The sequence below is a fragment of the Cygnus olor genome, chromosome 2 (assembly GCF_009769625.2).
Source record: "Cygnus olor isolate bCygOlo1 chromosome 2, bCygOlo1.pri.v2, whole genome shotgun sequence".
Taxonomy (NCBI): domain Eukaryota; kingdom Metazoa; phylum Chordata; class Aves; order Anseriformes; family Anatidae; genus Cygnus; species Cygnus olor.
The window spans coordinates 138379369-138392010 of NC_049170.1; the positions used below are offsets into that span (position 1 = coordinate 138379369).

General features: G+C 37.5%; 1 protein-coding gene across 6 annotated transcripts in view; it reads left to right on the top strand.

Annotated features, from left to right (window-relative positions):
* Positions 1 to 12642, top strand: part of VPS13B (vacuolar protein sorting 13 homolog B) — a 473584-nt gene that overhangs the window by 248228 nt on the left and 212714 nt on the right. For all 6 annotated transcript variants that reach the window (XM_040548605.1, XM_040548603.1, XM_040548600.1 and 3 more), the window contains exon 25: positions 2955 to 3161. In XM_040548605.1, coding sequence (XP_040404539.1) covers positions 2955 to 3161 — 207 coding nt within the window. The remainder of the gene's footprint in view (positions 1 to 2954; positions 3162 to 12642) is intronic.

The following is a 12642-nucleotide window of genomic DNA, read 5'->3' on the forward strand; positions in this document are numbered from 1 at the left end:
CAGAGAATTTGTAAATATTTTCAGATGTTTATGTATCAAAATAGTTTACTCTGTTTGACTTTATGTGCTCAGTGAAATGGAGTAGACTGAATAGACTAAATGTTGTTGTCTTAAATTATGTTCTTATACATTAGGACATTTACTGAAGTTTTATAATGACCAAAAAGACGTGGACAAATTGTATGAATTTAGTGAAGGTTTTTGAGCTATTCTTTCTTCCTGATTTATTTATGCAAAAGGTGAAAGAAAATGAGTCCTCTTTAGTCAGATGTTCAAGAACAGAAGATGTAAAATACAATTACATAAACACCATTTGATATTTATAAACTCACCCTAGAGTAACTATGAAATTTGATTCTTTAGAATGACAGGCTATATTTTGTCTGCAGATGACAGCCTTAAATTAGGTGATACTTGGTGAATTTGTTAAATGGTAGCAAAGGTGAAGTATTTTACTGTTTGACTATTATGAGTTAATGTGAAACCATGTTCTGATAGTTGTGTCACTGTAAAGTCAATAGATACTCTCTGTGTGCAAAGTTGTCAGGATATTGCCTTTTGTTGTATTGTTCTCAATTTTGTAGTAATGTGTTTTAAGTATAAAATACTGTAACATATTGAAATTCACAGATCTTGCCAAGTAGCCAGTGGGGTCTTACTGAGTTATGTGTGGTTTTGCTGCGAAGGGATTGGAAGCAGTGAGAGAGGGAAACATTTCTAACGAATACTGGCAGAGTTATTCCTATTTTTGTCATACAATTTTTCTTTTCTTGAATATGGAGTACTAAACATAATTATATGTTTACTGTTGTGCTCCAAAATACATCTAAAACAAAGAGACCTTACTCTTACATTAGCTCTTCTGATATTATGAGGAATGATTTTCAAAACTTGAAGAAATTTAACCAACAAGATTAGCAGAAATCCTTCAATTTTAATGAGTAACAACCGCTGGGGTAAAATTAAGAGTATTAAAAAATAATCAAAGACAGCTTCAGCTCTTTATGTGAGAGGTGTTTTTTTGTTTTGTTTTGTTTTTAACATATAGACGTGTCTTTTTTCTTTAAAGAGGTTTCGTAGTGTGGCTTTTTTGTAGTTTCTATTTTTTAAAATATCTCTATCTATTTCTAATCAAAGTGTGCCTTTTTTCTTAGTGAACTTGTTGCTTTGTCTCTGATTTCAGATAATAAAGTTCATTAGGTTCACACTTACTGGCTTATGGGTTGCTGGCAACAGTCTGAAAGGTGACCATAGCTGTCTGAAATAGCCACTATTTCAGAGTAGATGCAAGAATTGCAGCCTCAGAAATTTTTAAAAATCACTCTGAGAATATAAATAATTACTAGATTTAATGATTATGACTGTTGTAATCCCAATAAGGTCTAAACTCTGGATTATTTTATGACAAACCTCGTCAGGCTGTACAACAGCGTGCATGTAAACAGAGAAGTTGCATCATTTCTTCCTTTGTGTCATTTTGGGCCTTTATGAACAGTAGCGTAATTAAATTTCTGGAAGCCCTGCTTCCTCAGGAGGAGCATAGCTTAAATTATCCTTTCGTCTCTTGACCAATAAATATTTTGAGGGAGGGGAGGCTGCAAGCATGTATGATTTGGATGCGTGCCTGTATCCTATTAATTTTCTAGAGATTGTTTTGCCAGTAAAGTGTCAACACCAGTTAATATTATATTACTCAATCAATCAGATGGACATTATTAGTTGATCTTCCTGAGTTACATGGAAGAAACTCAGGAAAACTTGGAAATCTGTGAATAGCAATTTAAAGGCTACCACTGCATATCAAAGTGCAACAGACATTAAACCTTTTAAAGTGAAGCTAAAAGAAGGTTTTTTTATAAGTGAAAACAGCCACCATTATTGTTTGTCTATAGATTGCACCATGTATGAAGATTTAAAAAAAAAAAAAGTACTGAGAAGTTTATCTCCTGTAAGGAAAAATTCTGTCAAAAGTGTGTATGACCTGCTCAGTGTAAGCCTTGAAACTTCAAAAGAAAATCCAAGATGAACTAAGAAGGTTTTTATAAAATTCCAGCACTTCACCTCTTAAGAAGGGACTGTAGCATGTTCTTTGAGACTTCATCACACACTCTCACGCACAAAATCAAGTACTGTTTTATATCAAATGTAGATTGACAGCAGTGTTTTTCTGCATCTGTTCTGCCCACATAAGAAGCCAGCTTCATAGAGTAGATGTGTCCTGAGGCTTAAAGTTCTTATAAATATGAGAATTTCCATTTTTTATAATGGCAAGTTGGGTATGGTATCCAGCTGTGGATCTGCTTATATATTGTTTGCAGTTTTCCCTGAGCTTGTTTTATACAGTATATTGCAGTATGTTGTCATACAAATTCCGTGATTAATGCTTATTTACAAAAACTTATGTAAATATCTTAGAACTGAGTCAAACAATGTGCAAGTTAAACAGTGTGTTTTCTGAATATTGGAATGACATATGCCAGGAGACTGTTGAGTTTAATAATGATAACACAGATAAACATAGAACAGTTTCATGTGCTGCATGGGATCATTATTTTAATACCATTTAAATGAATAAATTTTGTGTTGCTATTATTTCGTAAAGTTTATATGTTTGCGTTTTTCTAGAGGCAGTATCTATACATATGAAGTATGCCACAAATTACCTTTGTTTAATTGTTAAAATTTATGTTAGTAAAAGTTTTACAAGCTCAGATCATTGGCTGTACTTTTATGAACTACATACTGGATTATTAGACAAAGAGCAGATTATTTTTATCAAAATCACTATACTGTGACTGCTGCTAATTATTTATGCAATGTAGTTGCTTATCAGAACGTTATAAATTCTGAGGATTTCAGTTCTACGTTTTAAGTCTCACTGGAGGACTTTGATTTTGATGATCTTCCTCCACCTCATTAAGAAATGCTTCCTTTATTTTTTTCTTTTCTTTCAGGTGCAGCTTTTGTATGAACTGGCTGAGATTACAAGTAAAGTTTGGAATAAAATTCAGAGGAAAGGAATTCTGTATCAGTCTTCTGTTTATCCCGAAACCATGACAGGACCTGCTCCTCCTAGCTCTCCAGTTAAAAGTAGTGTTGGTACCGCTCCACCAGATACCAGCACATACAGCCCATCAGCTGACATTGGGACCACTACAGAGGTAAGTTTTCCTTTAAAAAAAAAAAAGTCATGAATACTGATTTACAAGATACAGAGTTCAGTCAAGTACAAATGAAAAGGATCAATAAAGAGTAGTGGTGTCCCTATGGAAAGTAGCTTTGCTCCTGATCAACTAATGAAGGATACATCATTACTCTTTGGTGTAGAAAAAAAAAAAGGTTGCAGTATTTCTCCTATGTCTTTTATTTGTCTGGATTGTTTCTCTTTGAATTGAGTGAATATTAACTCTTGTAAGAAAATTATGGTTAGTGTTTTCAGGTCAAGAAGCATAAGGTATTTTTCAGGTCCAGAATTACTAGAATAGTGACTGGTATTTTTGAAGTACCTGTGGTACCTGTGCTGCATGTGAGTCATTCCAAGTAGCTTCAGGCGGTCAGCCTGTTGCATTGAAGCCAGTCAAAATGAAGACTGAGACATTGCAGAGCTGCTGCATGTAGTCTCTGCTGACGAGCAAGAAGAGGTACTGGGGATGTGGAGACTCCCAATGCTGGCATTGCAGGTTACCCAGTTGTGCGCTCATGCCAGATCCATCCAGGCACTGTTATCCTCCATCTGTGAGCTACTTCAGGAGCTCTGCTTCTTCCACTGCCCCAGCTGTCCCTTGTCTCAGGGGTGTTTTCATAACTTTGTCACATGAGGATTTTGGTATGCAGCTTCAAATAGGAGAAAGACTGGCTGCTTGTTTTTATCTATTTCTGCTTCCTTAATTTGCAGTACTGCATAACTACCTGGAGCTAACTGGTACCTGATCTTAATCTCTGTGTGTGCCTAAAACTGTAAAATGTTATTTTGAGGCATGGGAAGGAGTTCTGCTTCTTTCCCATGCGAAGGAAAGAAGGCTAATTCTTCTGTCAGCATAAGTACATTGTTAAATGTCATCCATGACTATCATTAGCTCACCAGCTAGCTGATGCATTAGAGTGGTTGGTCACAGGAGCCTATGCGACTGAATAGGCCAAGTATTTGTGATTTTCTTAGTGCCCCTCACAGGCTTACTAGTTACATTAATTAGTTGGCCTTCTTTGTGCTCCAGCAGGGACTTGTAAATGCGTAAGATGAGATGAAGGTACACCGATATTTTATAATATGTACGCAATGCTCAATTCTTTCCATTCTCAGGATAACCACAGTGATTTAGGGGTACCTGGAAGTTCTGAGACACAGTCAAATACTTGGCAGTTTGAATACTAATTGCAATTCCATAGTTCAACAACATTGGACCAGGACTGCTTTAACCCTATGTGTGGCTTGTATTAATTCCAGGTTTTGGAGAGAATAAAACAGTGATTTATAGTGCTTACTATAACATATGCATAACATGCATGCACATACATACACGCAAGTAATTCATTAAAGGGTGTTAGAGATGAAGCTTTAGTTCTTTAGTAATTTCACTAAAATATTAATTTCTAAATTTTTTGACTAGCCTGTGTTTTGGTGTCTTTCTGTGTGCATGTGATCTCTGTTGCAAAAAATCTTGCCATGGATGCAAAATTGAATGTAAGCAATAACAGTAAGAAAACAGTATGTCCACAGAAGTAGAATTTTTTTACCTACTAACATCAACTTCCTTTTACATTAAAACCAGAAACCACAGGCTTTATAAATAATTTGTTTTTGACCCTCTATATAGACAGCAGTATTTAGAGTACATGCTGTACTTAAAGAATTACTTGAAACTGATTCAGTAATTGTTTTAATCCATATGTTACCAAGATTATTTTGGCAATGTGGGTCCAAGTTCAGCATTCACATCCTACTACTTGCAAAATATTGTTCATCATTTATTTCATTTTCTTCCTATTCTCAACAAATATTGTGCTCTAGCTAAATAAATTTTCTCCTGATCTAAGTGAAGTTTGGTGAAGTAGCTAACAGAGCGATAGTAAAATTTGTGTTCAGCCTTTTCCACTCTGAAGCTGGGATCAGCATCTCAATCTTGTTAGAATAGAAAGTCATATTAAAACACATGGCATTAATATTGGATTTTTTTCACAATAGGGGACTTAGAGTTGACAGCACTTTACAAACAAGATTTGAAAATTGCTTTGTAAGAAACGTATCTTTATGCTAGACAATATACATAAATTTAAAAGAGTGATTGTGCTTGGAGGATATTATTATTTAAGATATGAAAGAAGAAAAAAGATGCAAACAGGAGAAAATCTTTGTGTGAAACCATATAGACCACATGTCTGAAAGAATGATAGAGGAATGACGCTCCCGTCCATCATCTCCATTCAAAGCTCTCAGCCCAAGGTGTTCCATCTGTGGCCAGAGTAGGAAGGCAGTCCAGAAGAAAGAGCAGGCACAAGAGAGATGCAAATACACTGGCAGAAAAACATACTGAGGCAGGTGTCATTTGCTTAATGGAGACAGTGAGGTGGGAGAACATACATGTTCAAAGAGTTGCGGTCAACTGCTCAATGTCCAGGTGGAGATCAGTAGTGAGTGATGTTCCTCACTATTAGGACCAGCACTATTTAAAATCTTTGTTGGCGACATTAACAGTGAAACTGAGTGCACCCTCAGCAAGTCTGCCAATGACACCGTGCTGTGTGATGTGGTCAACACGCTGGAGGCAAAGGATGCCATTCAGAGGGACCTGGACAGGCCTGAGAGGTGGGCCTGTGCGAACCTCATGAGGTTCAACAAGGCCAGGTGCAAGGTCCTGCATCTGGGCCAGGGCAATCCCAAGCACAAATACAGGCTGGGCAGAGAGTGGATTGAGAGTACCCCCAAGGAGGAAGACCTGAGGGTGGTGGTTGATAAGCTCAACATGAGCCAGCAATGTGTGCTTGCAGCCCAGAAAGCCAGCCATATCCTGGGTTCCATTAAAAGCAGCGTGGCTAGCAGGGCGAGGGAGGTGATTGTCCCCATCAGCTCTGCTCTCATGGGACCTCACCTGGAGCACTGCATTTAGCTCTGGGGCCCCCAGCAAGAGAAGGGCATGAAAGTACTAGAAAGAGTCCAGAGGAGGGCCACAAAGATGATCGAAGGGCTGAAGCACCTCTATGAAAACAGGTTGAGGGAGTTGGGGTTGTTCATCCTGGAGAAGAGAAGGCTTCAGACAGACCTCATTGCAGCCTTACAGTACCTAAACAGGGCCTACAGGAAAGTTGGAGAGGGACTCTTTGTCAGGGAGTATAGTGATAGGACAAGGGGGAATGGCTTTAAACTAAAAGGGGGTAGATTTAGATTAGGTATTAGGAAGAAAATCTTTACTCAGAGGGTGGTGAGGCACTGGCACGGGTTGCCCAGAGAAGCTGTGGATGCCCCATCCCTGGAGGTGCTCAAGGGCAGGCTGGATGGGGCTTTGGGCAACCTGGTCCGGTGGGAGGTGTCCCTGGCAGGGAGGTTGGAATTGGAATTAGATGATCTTTAAGGTTCCTTCCAACCCAAACCATTCTTAGAATCATCAAATCAAATCAATGATAAGTAGCTAGATACGTGAGGTTGTTGGAAGTTCTTTTACAGAAATGCAAAATGAAAATTAGAAGGCTAAATTTGATATTGTCAGGAAAGGATTCACAAAGTTATTTAAGTATAGGAGGGTAATGTTTTTGGCCCAGCAGTTGAGGAGAATCTTAATCCATTTCTGGTTAACTGGGTGGGAATATTAAGTGTATTGTGATTAAGTTGAAAACAATATGTAGAGCATGCAAAGGTGTAAATTTACAATAAAAAAGAGAAAGGAGAAGGTTTAGAAATACTGTGATTGAAAAAAAAAAAGATTTGGAGAGAATCTTTGGTATGGAAAGTCAAGTAAGAGTTTAGATTCCTGCGACACTGGTAGCTACAAAAATGCTGTATTTGAATTTGTGGGGTGCTATTAGCATTTATGACTCTGAGAGTCTATGTTTATACTTGCAGTTCTCCCTTGATATGGGTCTTGTGATCACTTGAAGGAAGTTAGTGGTGAAAGTTAGTTTTGCATGGTGAAACAAAAATAAATCTCAAAGCATTTTGAAGGTATGAAATGAGCGTTCGTGGATCATCTTGTGAAAAGTAGCAAACACTGTTCCTGAGACTGTGCACAGTCCTGATGTCTGTGAGTTGTGTATTATTACTGCTGGGAGTGTGAAAGGGAAAGAGGGAGGAGAAACACACTTGGCCAACCAGTGAGAAATAATAAAAGGAACCATACTGTCTTCTCAGAGTTCTAATGGACTATTTTAGACAATATAAATTAAATAATGGGTAACATAATGGTTGGCAGTATTTCCACAACACATTTTCTTCTGCAGTTAGTGGCTGTCTCTGAACTTATTCAACATATTTCCTAGTATCAAAGTACAAGCTAGATATTCATTAGTGAAATGGTTGCTGTCCAGTTCTTTGAGGTAAGGCGTGTTGAGAATTAAAAAAAATATGTACTGAAAAATAAGCTAGGGAATGTTCTCCCTCATTCTTTTTAATCAGCAAGAGCCATTTGTCCTTTGAGAGTAATTAATTACTTAGTCTCTTTGTTTCCTTTTGCTAATTTAATTACAATCACCATACGTTGCTGTACATAGTGTGATCATGAAATTCTAATTCCTTATTTGAGGAGGGTAGGATAAGAAGATGAGAGAGAGAGAACCTGGTCTCTTCTGCTGTCTCCAGCTGCTACTTTGGACTATTTTATTCTACTGAAAGCCTTAGGCATATTCTGTATAGACTTTATTTGAAAAAAAGGTAACTTTCTTAGTATGTTCAAATATGCATGGTTTCCTATTATAGAAGTAAAGGTGCATCTGAGAGGCATCTGTACAGAGAGGAAGTGCTGTCCAGCTATTCTGCTTCCCCAGAAGTAGTCAAAGTAAGTCAACAGGCCTTGCAGGCAAGAAATGGAGACAGATTTTTTTGATTGTTTTGTCTCCTGTGAAGTACAGCAGCTAGTTCTACCTGTCAACTTGCCTAATGGGCTACAGATGTCAGTCTGCTATGCCATACTATTTCTGGTTAGGCCAAGGTTTTCTTGTGGGTCTGGTGTAAAAGCATAGTCCTTCACAGTCTGTCTACGTATGTATCATTGCATATGACAGCTATTTTAGAAATAAGATTTTATCTGGAGACCCCATTTGTTCGTAAGAGCGTAATTTGTGAAATCCAATCAAGTATTTTAAAACTCGATTGCATTATCTTGTTGAGAGATCCCTCAGTTGAGAGCTGGGTATTTTTCAGAGTGCCTTCTGAAAAAAATAATTTTAATTTCAAAAAAGTGTAAAAGAAGTGTGGGGGGTGTAACCCAGTACTTATCAGCTTCATATAGCATGGAGTACTCTTCAGTACTTCCAAGTGTCTTCAAGTACTCTTCAAAATGGTACAGAAAATCTGAGCCATGGAGAGGGATTGCTGTTTGAAGAGGAGAAGGCAGAAGTTATCTTTAATACGTCACAGAAATAGTAATTCTATGAACTGGGATGTCAGGAAAGTTAACCAACTGAGAATAAGTCATACTGCATGGAAGCAGAGGATGAATGAATTCCGTCAAGGGATCAATAAATGCACACAAAGCGGTTAAAATACTGGCACTCACTGGCCAGGAGACCTAACACCAACAAAATGTTGCTTGATCACTGTCTTGATACTGGCAGGTCTGAAGACAACTTGCAAATACTCTGAGAAATAGAAAAATACTTTTATTTTCATCTCCGTTTAAATACCATGTACTTCTTTACATTCTCTAAAATGCCGTTATTGATTACTGATAGAGGCATATTGTGATCTTCAGAAATTTGAAGGTACTTTATATCAGCTTAAAGTTACAAGCAATGTGGGAAGGAAGCTAGGTCCTTTTTGTTTGAATTGGAAGATACCATCCTATGTTTGTCAGTTGTAACTTGTATTCAGACTGCTGTAACACTAGGATTTTTCATGAAAGAAGTGGAGTACATCAGCCACAGTTGAAGCTCGCAGCTATTTTTATAGCCGTTATTGCAGACTAACAGCGACAAAGCATATGGAGTAATTAAACAGTAACATATTCATCTACAGGTTTGGCTTAGGGACGTTTTCCAAGAATTTGGGAAATCTTGTTTGTGTTTTGTTCATCAGAGTTCTTATTTTGTTTATATATTCCTACAGTTTTTAATACTGAAATTTTGCAATCTGTCAAACAAGAATAATTCACTACAATAGGTACATTTTTTTAACTTCAGAGGTTTTACATTTAATGTGTTATTTTGTTCTGTGGGAGACATGATTTTTTTAAAAGCTTCTTTCAGCTGCAGTGGACTTGCTGTAAAAGAGTAAGAAGAAAGCAAACTCTCACAACTGTTTGTATTAAACAGTAAAAGAAGTAATTTGTTTATACGGTCCCTGGATGATTTATATTTTAAGCTGTATATAATTCTTCCCATGCTGACAGGTTGATAGGGAATACCACAGTCCAATGCAGATAAAGCTACCTAGCTTACTGAATTTTAGTCTGGGTGGTGGTAAGACAGGGAACCGTGAGAGGCTTATAACTGCCGGAGGAATGGAAACAGTTAATCATTTTTACCATTCCTCCTTTGGAACAGCAATAGCAAAGGTAGTACAGACTACAACAGGCCACTTGTTACTGTTTACTTAACTACAAACAGTGGTAGAAGTGTTTAGTCCTTGGGGAAATTCAGTGATTGAGCAAGAACGCAGAAGTTATTTTGATAAGGCATAGCAGTAGTGTGGCCAAACTGTGATCATCCCTGAGCTTTAGGCAGGCCAAGGATGAAGGCCTCATATGTTTGGTTCTTCCTGATGAACAAAGATAAATTCTGCTAAGAAAATAAACTCAGTATATTGGTCAATTTGCAACAATTGGTGAAAGAATTAAATTGTGTATTTTAAGACTTGGCATGAGAAGTTGTGGGAAAATAGCTCAGTGTTTCTGACTCTGGCTTGATTTTTCTGTAGATCTGGAAACAGAGCGGAAAATTAATGCATAAACATATTTAACAATACCACGCTGGATGCTGAAAATGCAAAACGAAAATTGAAACTGCATGAGAAACAAGAGCACAGTCTGTCTTTTCACTTCATTTTCTTAGTTTTTCAGTGAAAAAAATTCTAAGAATTTGAGCTTATTAAAACAACAAAAAAAGACTTCAGCTACTGCAGTTCATCAGTTTTTCAATCCCTGTGACTCTGCCCAATGGTTTAGGATACAATACCATTAATATAAAGTTTAGAAGAAATGTAATCTCCATTTTTCACTGCAAAGGATAGCCACATAGCAGCTTCTGCCTTCAAAGGATCCATCAGTATTGCTCCTGCTACTGAGAGAGAATGGGCCAATTCAACTGTTTGTGTATGTTTGAATGGTAGAAAAAAAAATGTGGATAGTATGTTCATATTGAACTGTTGAAGTAGAAGATAGGAGGAGCCTGTAACCTTTGACTGGGACATAGTGATGAGCAGCTGGGGATGTCTGTTGATAAGCTCTTCAGCTGGCATAGCTGCAAGCAGAAAAGGTTTTCTCCGTAAGCCTCAGATTAATGCAGTTTTAGCTAACTCTGTTGTCGAGCTAGCAAGTGCAAGTGGTAAAACACATAAGTGACTTGGAATACCAGGTGAGCAGTCGCTAGCCTGAGTACAGAATTGGGGAGCAAAGCTAAGCACGACTGAGTTGAGGCCCTGGTTAGGTTTTGCAGTCCCTGTGACCAAATAAGCCCTAAAATCCTAGCAAGTGCAGGCAGGTCCAGGTGTCAGACCCCCAACTTATTCTGCCATGAAAACACCCCCTTGGTGTTATAGCTCTGGCCAGAGGTTCATAGTTCTTTTATTTCTGATAGCATTGCTTACTTCGCAGATCAAGATACTTATTTTTTCTGCGCTGGTGTTTTATATCAACAGCCTCCACTTAATTCCTAGATATTCAAGGACTGTTTTCCTTTCTACATCTATACAGTTATGTGCTACAGCATTTGAATTTATTTTGATAAATCCACCTCACACGCTACAGAAATTCACGTCAGAAACATCTGCAAATCAGACAAGCATAAGCACAAACTTAACTGGAATTGTACCAGTATAAGCTTCGCTCCAGCAACATCAATGGAAACTGCAAGCATCTTGGCCTCTTTTCCTCACCTGTATATTTTTTGATTATAGCGTATCAGATATACAGCCTGTTCCAAAACCTTAGGTATGTAGAAAAGGAAGAAGCAGTTTCTAATGATACATTGAGGCCTGTCCCTGTAACTGTTTTTTGATAAAAATTCATAGATTTAATGGGCTTGGAAGTTGGTAGGGGACACATTCCCTAAAATTCAGGGTTTGCTGCTTTTAAATTTGATTGCACATTCCTGAGTTAATTTGCTTTTTATATATGTCTGGGTTTATGCTATATAACAGTATTTGTGAGACTCTTGAAGAACTACAGTTACAATTAACCTTGTGCCAAAATTATCAACTGGCTGATACTTTTGTGAAGTACATAATTTAATAGCTACAGAAAAATAAGCTTAAAGAAAAGTGTGGGAACACGATTGCCTCAGTTTTCTGCAGAACAAAGTTATCTATATCCTCAAACCACTAAACAAAAACAGCTCTCTGTAGAGAGAAAAAAAAAGTTTAAAAAATGCATGAAACATCTGAACACATTACATTATGAAGAAAGAAGAACCGAAGTGTAAAATTAAAAAATTGCCATGGTGGCAGTACGTATGTGCTGTTAAGTGCACCACTTAATGTTTAATTTACTATTGTTGTCTTCTACTTTTTTTAATTACCAGAAATGTAGAGATCTGCCAACATTTTAGAACAGAGTTGATTTTCATACAAAAAGCATTTTGGAACATGTCTAATGTGAGAGTGAATGGGGAGGGAGGGGACTGTCTCTCACTCCTACCCCCTCCATCACAGTTTGTAAGTTGCAGTCTAGCAAATGAAATGTGCCAGCAGTACAAAAAGAACTTCAAAAATGCTCCAGCTCAAAAAAATAAAAGGAAAATACTTTTTATAAAATGAAAAAGAATACAGAGCAGCAGATCAGTCCACAACACATCGATATTGGTTTCAACTTTGACTTGAACTGAAAATAAACAGTCTCAGGTTTAAACAAGTATTGTTCCTCCATTTCCTTGACCTTTAACTGGCCTGCATTTCTTGATATCCTGTGAAATTCATCTGAGGATATCAGCTATGGCAGGTTGTCCTTGGCTGGCTGATCCCTCCACAGCCGCCTGGCTTGCAGGATCCCCTCTTTTCTAAAGTACTCTTGTAGCCAGACAAAGGGAACACCAACAACAGAAGCATCATCTTGTAGGAATATCATTCAAAGGCTAGTTAAGTTACAAAGCTGTAGGAAGTTATTGGAAAGCAGTGTATCAAAGAACTGTTCAGATGAGTTATACAAAGACAAATGAGAAAGGAATGTATTGGCAGAAACCGAAATTCTCAGAACAGATGCCATGCTGAATGACATGAAACTGTAGTCATGACATAGGATAAAGACATGTAGATGGATAAGATAGGATGAAGAGATGTAGTCATGA